The sequence below is a fragment of the Armigeres subalbatus genome, chromosome 1 (assembly GCF_024139115.2).
Source record: "Armigeres subalbatus isolate Guangzhou_Male chromosome 1, GZ_Asu_2, whole genome shotgun sequence".
Taxonomy (NCBI): Eukaryota; Metazoa; Arthropoda; class Insecta; order Diptera; family Culicidae; genus Armigeres; species Armigeres subalbatus.
Window position 1 is genome coordinate 230471334 of NC_085139.1, and position 15282 is coordinate 230486615.

General features: G+C 45.6%; 2 protein-coding genes and 1 long non-coding RNA gene across 3 annotated transcripts in view; 2 read left to right on the forward strand and 1 right to left on the reverse strand.

Annotated features, from left to right (window-relative positions):
- LOC134205855 (uncharacterized) overlaps positions 1–11543 on the reverse strand; it is a 29839-nt gene extending 18296 nt beyond the window's left edge. Inside the window, exon 1 of the mRNA XM_062681498.1 lies at positions 11411–11543. Within this exon, the coding sequence (XP_062537482.1) occupies positions 11411–11430 (20 nt within the window). The 5' untranslated portion in view covers positions 11431–11543. The remainder of the gene's footprint in view (positions 1–11410) is intronic.
- LOC134205856 (proton channel OtopLc) overlaps positions 1–15282 on the forward strand; it is a 171233-nt gene that overhangs the window by 12316 nt on the left and 143635 nt on the right. The gene's annotated exons all lie outside the window — the stretch shown is intronic.
- On the forward strand, positions 305–662 carry LOC134211674 (uncharacterized). Its single transcript, XR_009979066.1, has 3 exons — positions 305–359; positions 421–492; positions 572–662. It is a non-coding gene; the product is annotated as an uncharacterized LOC134211674 (long non-coding RNA).

Here is a 15282-nt window from a genome sequence, read left to right on the forward strand (position 1 = left end):
CGTCATGATGCTACTCCTTGGGCATATCAATTAGCGCCCAACGACCTGCGGGTCAAACAAAAGGAATACGTTGACCTTTCCTTACATCGGCATTCTACCTTTCTCGGAGAGGAGGCTTGCTTTCTGGCTAGAATCGGCTTTCGGAATGAAATGCCACTATTTCAAAGGGTTGGGTACAATCGAATTTGAGATTCGGTTCGCAAATTGGACTTCGTCTGAATTCGCGAATTTCGAGGACAATACCATAATACGCGGTATCTGAGGACATTCCAAGATTCAAATCGTTCACTTTGTGACGATACGTGGAAGAGGCTGGAGTGGTCTTATTTAGTGAACCGCGCCGTGGTGTGTTGAAAAAGGTGTTTAGTGACATGATTCTTTAAAAGTAGTTAGCTAAATTTCATTTCCCTTTCTCTGTAGTGAAGCGCAATAGCATAAAGCGCAATTAAATTCTGGTAGGCGACTAGTGCGAGTAGAAACGAAGATTAGAAGGTAAAGAGAACACCGAAGATTTGTTGAATTATAATATATAATGGAAACATTGTGCGTGGTGTTTCATTTAACAATCCAGATTCGTAGCAGCATCGGTTTATTGCCGACACATCACACCTTTCGTTACGACCGCTCTTAGACCCCACCTATCGGCTGCAAAGTTTTCCCGGGGTTTCCGGCCAGGAAGAAGGCGGCGTCCGTAAGTTCCCGCGCCTTAGGCAGGCAAACCAACCGTAGTTCGATCGTCGCGGTCCACGTCGACGAGAAGAAAGCTTTGGTCCGTGTAGAATCCATCGACGTCATCGTACGCATCATCACCGGTCGCTTAACATCTGCCGACGTCATCGCGCGCACGGCCGGTGCGGCCCTACATCAGCGTCCCGACGGCGAGACTTACTAGCGGCATTATCGTCTTGCGCGCCAACGGACCACCGAAGCGTATGCACCACGCTTAGCGGAAGTCTACGAATCAGCGAGGGAGGAGAATCCATATGCTGACATCACATCACGGCCGTGATCGTTTTCCGTCGCCGCCCTCCCGTCCATGCTCATCGTAAATCCTAGGTCGTGAGTACTATATTTGCATGCTTTTTGTTGTGTCGTTGTCCATGGCCATGTGACCGTAAAAGGCACACCAAAATCGAAAACATCCCATTGTCAATGAGCGGGATGAAATACAATAGTCTGTAGCCCGGCTATTTGCACGCGCGCTTGGTAGGAGATCAGCTACTGCTGTTGCCGAGATCGCCCTCGACGGAGAGAAAGAGAGAGAAGCAGACGGCATAATCACGCACATGTAGAAAGTAGACCCACGCAATGTGGAAAGGTAGAGGAGAGAGAAAGGGAAGATAGACTAGGCCTAGCGAAAGAGAGAATAAATGAAATTATGGTACGAAACTGAGCTTTGTGGTAGAGCTTTATGGTAGAGCGAACGGTACAAATGTGTTTCTCATGAGAATAAATTTGAATTTCAACACTGAAGAAAGTTAGAGGTTTACTACTGCATGAATATTTATCTAATGTCCTTTTGAGTCTCATGTTACTTCGAGTTCGGTAAGTTTATTAGTTTAAGGGAAACTATCAGCCCAGTAAACAACTCCCTATTTTGATGCGTATTGTGATGATGTGGAAATATTGAAATTGGCCCGGTGATGATAAATCCGCTCTAGAGTTAATTTCTTCACTCGATCTCAAAGTTGGTCATACTGAATTCGAATTGAAGTGGGGGTATCTTACTCGTTCTCGTGAAGTACGGTGGCCGTTCTACAGCCGGAAAGTCAGCTTCCTTCCCGCAATCAGGGTAACCTTGATCCTCCCCTCCGGAAGGTCTCAAAGCCGGGCAAGCTTGTAAATCAGGTGGATGGTCTCCTTTGGAGTGGCGCTTAAGCCATCTCACTCTCCCAGGAAGCTGATCCGGGACACATTATAACTGGTGGACTCAAGCAATTGCGAACCTGCGCTGCGCCTGCCTATAGGGGAATTGGTCAAAAGGGGCACTTCCCATACATTTTCGTCCACGGGGTCACCACTGTCAGATTCTACGGATTTTTGTGATTTTTTATGGGTGTTACCCTCAATGTATTGTGTTATGTGTTACCCTCAATGTGGCTGTGCGGAACATCTTTTGCTGGCGAGGATAGGGTGCTAAATGTCAATGAAGGAAAAATACAAATACACGATTTGACAGTTCGGTACCCAACATGTTTCGGACAGCAGAACAAAGGGAACCGAAGCGACAATATTTATCTTGTAACTAAGATATCTTTTGTGGTTATGCAGGGAAATTGATGAATAAACCTATTAGCATTATATGCAATGTGCTTTTAATGAAATTCGTATCGTCAAGCATTTTTATGCGATGTACAGTTGTATGCACAATTTCTTTAACAATGCTTTGAATTGCTTGTAGGCTAAGATTACATTTTGTATAAGTTCATGGAGCATTTCATTTTTTTACGGAGCCCTGTTTTTAGTTCAAGGAGCATTTTCTCAGGTTAAGGAGCATTTTTTATTGGTTTAAGGAGTATTTCTTCTTCTTAGGGAGCATTTCCTTAGTTTTCGGAGCATTTTTCTGTTGAATAGGGTTACCAAGCAAAACAATCAGCTTCATACTCCAGGGGCTATACAATGGTGCATAAGATTCTATTTTATGACAGCCACTTTCAAGGTACTTTTTCAACTATTTCACAATAATTCTTAAATCAATATACTGCGCAGTTATCATTAGTTAAATAGCAAATCTTTGTTTTTCTAAGGAGCATTTTCAATTGTTTACGGTACATTTTTTTCGTTTCTACAATACACTTTTCAAATGTTTATGGAGCATTTTATATATTTCAAGGTAATTTGTTCAATAATTTAAGGAAAAATGATCAGTTTTTTTTAAGGAGCATTTTTCAATTGTTTAAGGATAATTTCATCTGTTTTAATGAACAATTTTTGGGCTGCCTTCAGATATTTCTCTGATAATTCCTCCAGGTATTTTCCAAGAACACCTCCTGCAGTTTCTCCATGACTTAATTCAAGAATCCGTTCAGAATTCCATTCGCAAATTCATTTGGAAACTACTCCAGGACATCATTCAGGCAATTCCTTCAAAAATATTGTCCCACCAAAACATGTTTCCACCAGTTTCTCCATATATGGATGACGTCTGCAAAAAAGGCCGTTTTGGGTTTTGGCGGATGATGCAACAACGATATTTTTCCTCCGACATTTTCTCTTGGAATTCCTTCGGAAGTTCCTCCAGAATTTTTGACGTAGGACTTACGTCTCTCTTTACTATACCGGGTGTCATTCCAAAATATTCAAATCGACCGCGTTACGCTGTGTTGAAAGATTTTAAACGTTAATAGCGTTCGTCTCAATGGACGAATTTCTGCGGTAAGCCCCTCAATCGACAGATTTCAAGTATGCCTTTCATGTCCATGCTTGATAAGACCCGAAAAACTTGTTTCAATAGGCATGAAACTGTTTTCAATGAAAAACATTGAGATCAAGGGAACCTATAAATATGGGTACCGCATAATTCTTGCATCATTCCATTACCACGTTCTGATTGGTGCAGACACCAGCGAATGAGCAGCCGCTGGGTCTGCCGAGAAGCCATAAAATAGCGCAACGCGATTTTTTCCTTCCATTTTGACCGGGACAAGCGAAGCAACCGCATCATCGATTGAACAGCATTCACACCTTTTAGCAGGGAATAAAGTCATCGAAGCCACCATCATCAGCCGAAACCTAGCCAGTACAGCAGCAGTCCACCCTACAGACCCGACAAAGCAGCAATGCTAAGCAGATACCGGCAGCAGCAGCAGAGTCGAGCCGAGACCGGCCGGCATCGGTGCTGAGCCGAGACAGGCTGAAGAAAAGCCACATGATGCAGCATGTATGTTTAAAAAAACAAACGGTTCTTCAGAGAGCCAATAATAGAGATCAATATCAATGCTTTCAATACCCTTCGGGATAGAAATTGTACTTGGGTGCCAAATCCAATATTCTAGTGATAAAATTTTATGCATGATTTTCATAAATACCGCCATCGGGGGTGACAATGGGTCTGGGGGGTGAGAATGGGTCAACGCTCTCACCGGCAGCCTGGAGGTCGGATAGCAAACTCGTTCAAAAAGGTCTCTTATATTTTAGTCTTCTTGCCCTCAGATACATTTAATCTATTCTATAAGCATTCTAAGTAGTTGAAACAGTGACCCATTCTCACCCCCATTTGACCCATTGTCACCCCCGACGACGGTAGCGTCAAAACTAACAGTGGATAATTTTTCTGATTTAACCGCGAAGTGGACGAAGGACTTCGCTTGACCATGCCTAAAAAAACATAAGATGTCCAAATCTCTCACATAATATTTGGATATTTGGATTAAAAAAACACCGATAACAGCTCAAACATTAATAAACTATCAATCGATTTTTCATCAAATGTTGGATTTTTTGGCATTGATCAAGAAATATCTAGATAAACATTGTTTGATACTGACCGCACACAAAGCGAACGTGACTGAATGATCGTCCCATGTTACCAATTCTCAATCTTATCACCCGAAATCCCATGTCCGGGTTTTTCCTTCCATCTACTACTAACAATGTTGTCTCAGAAAAGAACACGTACTTCTCACCTGAACTGCAATTCTAAGCTTGCTTGCCCGGCTTATTGGCCTGTATCAAGCGAAAAGTCCCGTTAGGAAATAGACTCTAGCAGCGAGCAACAAGCGTAAAAAAGAAGAAGCCCTTCTCGAACGCGTTGATGATGATGACGCTTTGGCTGACAAAGAAGCGGGATACAAGACTCTGGCTGATTGGCCCACCAATTGGGAAGCGGAGAAGATTCAAAATAAGGTATAAAAGAAAAGTGCATTCGCTCGCATTCTTTTTTATACCACCACTAGAAATTCGCGGTTTTTTGAAAAGATCGTTTTCTTACTTTTTGGACTTAGCCGAAGCAAACAGCCTTTTTCAAGGCTCTAAGAGTTAAAAATAATGTTCTCCTTCAGTCGCTATCGCACGGATTAGGAGGCCCTACATCCCCTGCTTGGCCAACTTGTGGCTTATTTCAGGCAGTCCTTCAGTGGGAAGGTTGCCACTGTCGAGGCTAATATTCCGTGACCGGACAGATACTTCCTGAATTGTTTTTGATTATTCTTGTTCAAGGTAGATATGATTTCTGTTTCGGTTTGATGAGAAGATTTTGCCAAGGAATGGTATGCAACGCCGATTATTTATCCAAAATAGTTGATGTGAGAAATTTGGACATATTATGTATCTTAAAGGCATGGTCAAGTCAAGTCCTACGTCCACTTAGCGGTTATGTCACAGACATTACCCACTGTTTGTTTTTCCAAGAATTGTTAATGGAGTACATCCGGAAGTACCTCAAAGAATTTCACCGGGAAATCCTCTGGGAATTTTTTCGCGACTTTCTCTTGTAATTGCTCCGGAAGTTGCTCTACGAACTCTTCCGGGAGTTATTCGAGGAGTTCCTCCTGGAATTCTTGAGAGAGCTCTTCCGAGAATTCCTCCTGGAGTTCTTCCAAGAATTACTCCTGGATTTCCTCCGGGAATTGCTTCGCGACTTTCTCTTGAAATTCCTCTGCGAGTTTATCTGGAAATTTTTCGGGAGTTCCTCTGGGAGCTCTTTGAAGAGTTCCTCCGGGAATTCTTCCGAGAGTTCCTCCAGAAATTCTTAAGTAGTTCCTTAGGGAATTCCTTCGGTAGTTTCTCCGGGAGTTCCTTCGGGAATTCCTCCTGAGGTTCAACCAGAAATTCCACCGGTAGTTCCTCTGGAAATTCCACCGCCAGGTTCTCCGGATTCATTCCTTTATTTAGTTAACATCTAAACAGATAACACTGAATCAACAATTTGACGCCACAATGCACGGTTCGAGGCCGCATCTCTCCATCCTCGGATACGCCCCACGCTCGCCAAGTCGTTTTGCATCTGGTCTGCCCATCTCGCTCGCTGCGCTCCACGCCGTCTCGTACCTGCCGGATCGGAAGCGAACACCATCTTTGCAGGGTTGCTGTCCGGCATTCTTGCAACATGTTCTGCCCATCGTACCCTTCCGGCTTTAGCTACCTTCTGGATACTGGGTTCGCCGTAGAGTTGGGCGAGCTCATGGTTCATTCTTCGCCGCCACACACCGTCTTCTTGCACACCACCAAAGACGGTCCTAAGCACCCGTCTCTCGAATACTCCGAGTGCTTGCAAGTCATCCTCGAGCATTGTCCATGTTTCATGTCCGTAGAGGACAACCGGTCTTATAAGCGTCTTGTACATGACACATTTGGTGCGGTGGCGAATCTTTTTCGACCGCAGTTTCTTCTGGAGCCCGTAGTAGGCCCGACTTCCACAGATGATGCGCCTTCGTATTTCACGACTAACGTTGTTGTCAGCCGTTAGCAAGGATCCGAGGTAGACGAATTCCTCGACCACCTCGAAGGTATCCCCGTCTATCGTAACACTGCTTCCCAGGCGGGCCCTGTCGCGCTCGGTTCCACCCACAAGCATGTACTTTGTCTTTGACGCATTCACCACCAGTCCAACTTTTGTTGCTTCCCGTTTCAGGCGGGTGTACAGTTCTGCCACCTTTGCAAATGTTCGGCCGATAATGTGCATGTCATCCGCAAAGCAAATAAATTGACTGGATCTGTTGAAAATCGTACCCCGGCTGTTAAACCCGGCTCTCCGCATGACACCTTCTAGCGCAATGTTGAACAACAGGCACGAAAGTCCATCACCTTGTGTTAGTCCCCGGCGCGATTCGAACGAACTGGAGTGTTCGCCCGAAATCTTCACACAGTTTTGCACACCATCCACCGTTGCTTTGATCAGTCTGTTCTCGTCCATAATTTTCCATAGCTCTACGCGGTCTATACTGTCGTATGCCGCCTTGAAATCAACGAACAGATGGTGCGTTGGGACCTGGTATTCACGGCATTTTTGAAGGATTTGCCGTACAGTAAAGATCTGGTCCGTTGTCGAGCGGCCGTCAACGAAGCCGGCTTGATAACTTCTCACGAACTCATTCACTAATGGTGACAGACGACGGAAGATGATCTGGGATATCACTTTGTAGGCGGCATTAAGGATGGTGATCGCTCGAAAGTTCTCACACTCCAATTTGTCGCCTTTCTTGTAGATGGGGCATATAACCCCTTCCTTCCACTCCTCCGGTAGCTGTTCGGTTTCCCAGATTCTGACTATCAGTTTGTGCAGGCAAGTGGCCAGCTTTTCCGGGCCCATCTTGATGAGCTCAGCTCCGATACCATCCTTACCAGCTGCTTTATTGGTCTTTAGCTGTTGAATGGCATCCTTAACTTCCCTCAAGGTGGGGGCTGGTTGGCTTCCATCGTCCGCTGAACTGACGTAGTCATCTCCTCCGCTGCCTTGACTTTCACTGCCTGTACTCTCAGCGCCATTCAGATGTTCCTCGTAGTGCTGCTTCCACCTTTCGATCGCCACACGTTCGTCCGTCACGTAAGAATAGAGTTCGCCGCCGTACCAAACTGACTATCTACAAAACGCTTATAAGACCGGTAGTTCTCTACGGACACGAGACCTGGACGATGCTCGGGGAGGACCAACGCGCACTGGGAGTTTTTGAAAGGAAAGTGTTGCGTACCATCTATGGTGGGGTGCAGATGGCGGACGGTACGTGGAGGAGGCGAATGAACCACGAGTTGCATCAGCTGTTGGGGGAACCATCCATCGTTCACACCGCGAAAATCGGAAGACTGCGGTGGGCCGGGCACGTAGCCAGAATGTCGGACAGTAATCCGGTGAAAATGGTTCTCGACAACGATCCGACGGGAACAAGAAGGCGAGGTGCACAGCGGACAAGGTGGATCGATCAGGTGGAGGACGATTTGCGGACCCTCCGCCGACTGCGTGGTTGGCGAAGTGCAGCCATGAATGGAGAAGACTTTTATGTGCAGCACAGGCCACTCCGGCCTTAGTCTGATAATAAATAAATAAACGTTCGTCCGTCAAGATGCTCCCATCCTTATCCCGGCACATTTCGGCTCGCGGCACGAAGAACTTGCGGGATGTGTTGAGCTTCTGATAGAACTTGCGTGTATCTTGAGAACGGCACAGCTGTTCCATCTCCTCGCACTCCGCTTCTTCCAGGCGGCGTTTCTTCTCCTGAAAAAGGCGGGTCTGCTGTCTCTGCTTCCGTCTATAACGTTCCACGTTCTGCCGAGTACCTTGCTGCAGCTAGAGTTCGGTGACTTTTATCGATTGGAAGAGGAAACCGTCTATTGTATCAAGTTTTCTTGAAATTAATGACTAAAGTCAATGTCAACAACAATGTAAAAATATGACGTATATATCTGTCAAATCTGTCACGTGCATTCCTGAAAACAACGCATTATCCAAGGAATTAATGCATTTGTAAAGCATTATGTATTTTATACCATCAAACATTTCTTAGCGCACTTTGTATTTAAACGCATTTTTGAATGCATTGCGCTTTTATTCGCATTTTTCAACGCATTAGATTAATTGTTACATTTTTGACACATTTTTATCAATACGTATTTTGGATTCAGTCAAATTTAAAAGTGATCCGCCCCTCGTTCCCGACCCAGTGAATTAACACTGCGCTGGTATGAGTAGTTCAGGCTTACTCCATCAGTAGTACAGGCTTACTTTACCTGAAAATTCATCCAGGAGTTCATCTTATAGTTCCTCCAGGAGTTGCTCCAGGAATTTCCGAAGGAGTTCCCCCGAGAATTCCTTCGGTAGTTCTTTCGAGTATTTCCCCGGGAGTTCCACCGGCAGTTCATCTGGGTATTTCACTTGCAGTTCCTCCTGGTATTCTTCTGAAAATTCCGTCGGGAGATCCACCTCCGGGAACTCATTCAGATTTTCTTTCAGGAATTCATTTAGGACTTCTTCAGGAATTTATCTAGAAATTCTTCAGAGCTTCCAACTCGAGTTCCTCCGGAAATTCTTCCGGTAGTTCTTCCGGAAATTTCTTCAGGGGTTCCATCGGCAGCTTCTCCGAGAATGCCTTCATGATTGCCTCCGGGAGCTCAGCCGGCAGTTCCTCCGAGTATTCTACCGGCAGTTTCTCCGGATGTTCCACTGAAAATTCCTGTGGGAGCTCCACCAGTAATTCCTCCGTGAAATCATTCAGGCTTTCTTTCAGGAATTTACCTGAAAATTCCTCCAGGAGTTCATACTATAGTTTCTCCTGGAGCTCCTCCGAGAATTCCTCCACTAGTTCCTCCGAGAATTCCTTCGGGAGCTCTTTCGAGTATTACCCCGGGAGTTCCACCGGCAGTTCCTCTGGGTATTTCACTTGCAGTTCCTCCTGGTGTTCTTCTGAAAATTCCGTCGGGAGATCCACCTCCGGGAACTCATTCAGGTTCTCTTTCAGGAATTCATTTAGGATTTTTTTTCTTAAGGAATTTTTCTGGAAATCTTTCAAAAATTCCAACTCGAGTTCTTTCGGAAATTTCTTCAGGGGTTCCATCGACAGTTTCTTCGAGAATCCCTTCATGATTGCCTCCGGGAGCTCCACCGGCAGATCCTCCGGGAGTTCCTTCGAGAATTCCTTCGGGAGTATAAAATTCCCTCAAAAAATCCTCCTAGAAGGATTGAAAGATTTTCCCCGAGAATTTATTACGGGAATTCCTCCAAAAATTCCATCGTTACTTTCTATAGGAATTCTCCATTTTCGGTGTAATGTCTGTATTAGTTTCCTGGCGGAATACGATGAAATTTTACAAAAAACTAGGTATTCGAAATTTTCACGAAAGTTTTTATTTAATTTAAACAAGAAATTCAAAGATTTTTCGCGAAATTCTATATGAGATTTTCCAGAAATTTTTACAGAAGATAGCACGAAAAAAAATAACTGGAGAACTCTCTGCAGAGCTGGTGGAGTTCGTGGAGGAATTCCACGAGATTCGTGGAGAAATTAATGATGGAATTTTTGGATCAATTCTTGAAGAAAGTTTGTGGTGGAATACCTGAAGACATTTCCGAAGAAGTTGCTAAAGAAGCATAGGTTGCATACCTAAAGAATTCTTGGTGGATTTCCCGATAGAATGCCTGGAGGAATTGTCGAAGTAATCTGTTTTATAATATTCTTAATTATATTAATATTCTTCTACCTTCGTTATCGTAAAATCCTGAAGTAGAGTTTGAACTTAGGGGCTACTTAAGAAGATTAGAAAATCCGCTCGATTTTATCAATTCTGACCATAAGTTTTTAAAACACTTTCGAATCCGATAAAATCGGCTCAGAATCAAATGCAAGTGACTTGCAAGAAAAACAAAATTGTACTATAATGAATGATGTACAATTTCAACTGAAGGCATTTTTCAGTATCGGAAATATTTTAAGAGATACCATAGCACATACGCATAAGCTAGAAAATTCTGAAAAAGTAAGTAGTTTTGTAAGTGATCCGGTGTGGAGACGTATTAAAGAAAAGTATAGAAAAGAGATAATTTTGCCAGTGTCATTGTACAGCGATGAATTTGAGATAAACGATAACTTGAGTTCCCACAACAAAAAACATACAATATGCGGAGAATACTACAACATTCTAACTATCCCAGATCAATATAAATCGAAAATATGTAACATCTTAGTCGCCGCGATGATTAAAAAACTGCCATTGGAGAAATAGGAGTTAACAAGCTATTTTCTTAAATTCAAGGAGATTGAGGAATCCAATGGCCAGTTTTTCCTGAGTGACGATGGTTGCCATGCAAATTTACCAAAACAAAACGCCGAGCCGTCCACACTTATTGTCTATCCGGAACAAAGTTGGAACGCTTTTTATACCGAAGTTGGATTTTTCTTCGGATAAAGGCAACTTTCCCAACTTCAGAAGTGGTTCGCTGGATTTCCCTAAGCATGCGCTAAACAACGTATCAATTAGTTTGACAGATAAAACTTCGGAATAAAGTTCGGTTCGGAAGTCCCGACTTCCGAATTCTAAGTTGGTGCTATGCCGACAATACAACTTGTCGCTACTGCTTTTTTTCGTGCTGTGACGATGACTATTGTCAGCCCTGCTCAGCGACGGTTTTTTTTTCCAAATCGTGCCAACCGCCATTTTGTTTTTTGAATTGCCCAACTTGATTGTGTTTTTAATACTTCAAGCTTCTTATTAATAAAAACGTGTTTCACAGTACTTCAATCATTCCTTAGCTAACAAAATCCCGAAGCATTGCATAATTGCATTAAGCCAATGATTGTTGTTCATAATAACATCGATAACATCACACGTGTAATATTGGTAAACGATCTTTGCACACTGCACAGATTTGTGATATATAAAACGTATAACAACAGCTGTATCTATTGTTTCGTATTAAATTCAAAACAATACTTGCTATTTCAATAGTATCATCATTTTTTTTATAATACTGACGACCAATTACCTTTTTTTATTATTCATCATAGTATCGATAATCTTGGGCCTCAGGTATTGATAGAGTTAACAGCAGATGACTATTTTGAACTTTCTTAAGTACAACTCGAACTCAGTTGCAATCCAAATGGAACCTCTGTCACGTAGCGCACTCAAGGTACTGAAAAAAATTGCGATTTCCGACTCCACATTCATGCATGTACCTACATAAATGCACAGATAACAAGCGAGTTACTGTTTCCATGAAATCTGATTAGAAGTAGATAAGCTGTAGCTAGTTCAATAAAGCTCTCAATAAAAGGCCCTCCTTAGCCGTGCGGTAAGACGCGCGGCTACAAAGCAAGACCATGCTGAGGGTGGCTGGGTTCGATTCCCGGTGCCGGTCTAGGCATTTTTCGGATTGGGAATTGTTTCGACTTCCCTGGGCATAAAAGTATCATCGTGTTATGATATACGAATGCAAAAATGGTAAACTGGCTTAGAAACCTCGCAGTGAATAACTGTGGAAGTGCTTAATGAACACTAAGCTGCGAGGCGGCTCTGTCCCAGGGTGGGGATGTAATGCCAATAAGAAGAAGATGTTCAATAAAGCTTATCTTGCTGCAACATTTGTCGGAAACTCTGGATAATGTTATCTATTCGTTGAACCAGAAAAAAAAACTCAAAGGTGCAGCCCAATCGGGTTGTACGCAAAAGTGACGTAGGACTACGTAGCTATACGAAATGGATGGTATTTGTCATCATAGTTTGTGTCTCTTTATCTATAACCGTTGTTGGTTTCAATTATAGTTTATTGGCTCCTCCACAAACATCCTCGTCACTTATCACGCCTGCCAGGGAGATCCTAATACCCACACCCAACCTAGAAAAAAAGAAACTAAAATAAAAACTGACAGCCTCACTGGCGATTGAATCATTAGCTGTTGATGGCGCTTACCCCTACGTTGTGGTTCTTTTTCGTGGTATTATCCAACGGAATTTCGATCCCTTCAGATGAGAGCGGCCAGTGGTGCATCAATCCTTTACTCAGGCCTCAATCCGAATCCGCACAGGTATTTCTTGGCATGCAATTATGTGTGGATTCGTCATGAAATCTGGCAAAAGCTCAGCCAAACCATTTTTTGCTCCTACAATTTTTTTCCCATTGTCAAAATGGATATGAGCTGGTCTTCCGCGATGTGAGATGAAGCGCCGGAGACAACACAGAAAGGCTTGGGTAGTCAGGTTGCCAACTAGCTCAAGATGCACGGCTTTGGTCGAAAAACATACGAAAACACACAGGTATGCTTTAGCAGGTGAGGCGCGCTTATGGATTGGACGAAGATAGAGGGGTCCGGCGGGCAGCGTAGTTCGCCTCCGCGCGGTGCTCGCTGGAAACGATGGCGTATCAACGGCAGTTGAAGGGCTAGGCGGCTAAATGAACTACAAACGAGGGAGCGCGGTAGCGCATTGAGACTTAGACTGCCATTTAAGTCTCAATTACGGTTATGGCAGGCGTGTTAAAGGTTGTGTGTTTTGTATATTGTTATATTGTGTATTGCGAGGGCTGACAGCCGAGTCATTCTACTCTTTTAGTAGAGCCGGTGAAACCGACTCGAATCGGCGGGTGGGCTATTGACAAGGCTGCCTTCCGTCCCATAAAACCGTAGCGGGCCTTGCGGCACGCTGTCCAATTCTACTGTCTGGCTGGTGACCAGACAGAAGTAGGCTCAGATGAACTCCCTGACTAACGCCGATCTGGCTCTGAACACGAAAGTGTCAAATCACGCATGGCCTCCCTGCTTGCTTGCAAGCATAGACAACCATGAGATCATAGAGGCGACTACTTCAGTAGGATTCGATGGCAGCTGCAAGGGGGACCCATGAGCTATGTCAAGTACTCCAGTTTCAAGAGGTAGGGGCGCCGTAGGCGCAACGGGAGACCCCTTCGCAAGTAGGGGTCTAGCGAGGTCTCCTCCCACTAGGGAGGAGAATGGTGTTGAGGCAGTAGCTAGTTTGCACGGGACTAGCACTACCCCAGCGGGAGGGGTTGACAGCCAGAGCGATGCTCAGGCAGTCAACACACCAGGCGAGCCTCTAACCGGTATCCGGTTAGTCGCCAAGCAGCTCGATGAGATCATCGAGTTCACGAGTGGTCGAAATAATATCAGCAAGGATCTGAAACAGAAACTTCTGGTACGAACATGGCACGCTCACCAGGAGGGAGGTTGGAAGCGAGAAGGAGGCAGACCCCTTCTCCTTCCTTGGAGGGAAGGTTTCGACGCAAGAGGTGATTGGTACCACCCCGAGTGTCGGCGAGGGAGGGACTGCGGCGCGCTCCAAACGCGCCCGGCAGCAGTCAGAGGGTCGGTCCGGTAACGTTAAGCGGCGCCTTACTGTTACGGACAGCGGTACGGTCGAGTCCGATAGGGCGCCCGATCGTCGAGAGAGGGCACCCAATCAGGCGAAACCACGAGGGAAGGGCAACGGTGCGGCCCAGGCTACTAAACCCAAGGGTGATGGTAGCCAACCTGCGACGACTGTTCAGCGGACCGAAAATCCCTGGCAGCTCGTTAGCAGATCTAAGAGGAGGGAAGAGGGTCCTCACCCCGCAAGGAAACTTAGGGACAGAGGCGAAGCCTTGTTGGTCAAGACCGACAAAGAGAGGTACGCCGACGTTCTTAAGACCATGCGAGGTGCCGAAAAGCTTTCGACACTGGGTGAGGACGTGCGAAGCGTCAGACGCACCAAGGCAGGCGAACTGATCTTGGTGCTGAAGCGTGGAGCAAAGGCGAGCGGTACCGTCTATAAGAGGTTGGCCCAGGAGGTCCTGGGTGAGGGAGTGGAAGTGAGGTCTCTGGGCACCGAGGTGACCCTCCGGTGTAAACAGCTGGACGAAGTCACCGAGGCAGAGGACCTCATTTCGTCTTTAAAGGTACAGTGCGATATAGAAGTCGAGCGGTCTTCTATTCGTCTTAGATGTGAACCCTTTGGCACGCATGTAGCTTGGTTCAAGTTACCGGTAGCGGATGCCAAAAAGGTCCTGGCGGTCGGGAAACTGAAGGTTGGATGGTCAATAATGGTCAGTAAGCATATTCCAGCCACCTTTAGTCGAAAAGTGTTTTAGGTGCTTCGAATCTGGTCACAAGTCATGGGAGTGCAAGGGGCCGGACCGAAGTAACCTGTGTCGTCGTTGTGGAGAGGAGGGACATTTTGCGCAGGCCTGCGATAAAGCACCAAGGTGCCTTATCTGCGCTAGTAGGAAGCAAGCCCGTAACCATGTTATGGGTGGACCTACTTGTCCCTTCGGTGGTGGCAATAAGAAATCGCCGTGCAAGTAGCACAGCTGAATCTGAATCCATTGTGCTACTGCCCAGCAGCTGCTGTGGCAGTCGGTCTCTGAGTCAGAGACCGACGTCGCTATTCTTGCAGAACCGTACCGTGTCCCTGTCAATAATGGAAACTGGGTCGCGGACGACTCCAAGATGGCGGCGATCTGCACAACGGGCCGGTTTCCGGTCCAAGAGGTCGTACACACACCTGTCGAAGGTGTCGCCATAGCTAAAATCAACGAGGTGTTCTATTGTAGCTGCTATGCCCCACCACGGTGGCCAATAGAGTAATTCACCCGGATGGTCGATAGGCTATCGTCCGACCTCGTAGGTCGGAAGCCGGTTGTCATAGCGGGGGACTTCAATGCTTGGGTGGTGGAGTGGGAAGCCGCTGCACTAATCAGAGAGGTCAAGCTTTGCTAGAGGCTCTAGCAAATTTGGAGGTCGTGTTAGCCAATGACGGCTCAACCAGCACGTTCCGTAGGAACGGGTGGAGTCGTTCATAGACGTTACGTTCTGTAGCCCCGGCCTAGCCGGGGGACTGAACTGGAGGGTCGACGAAGGCTACACC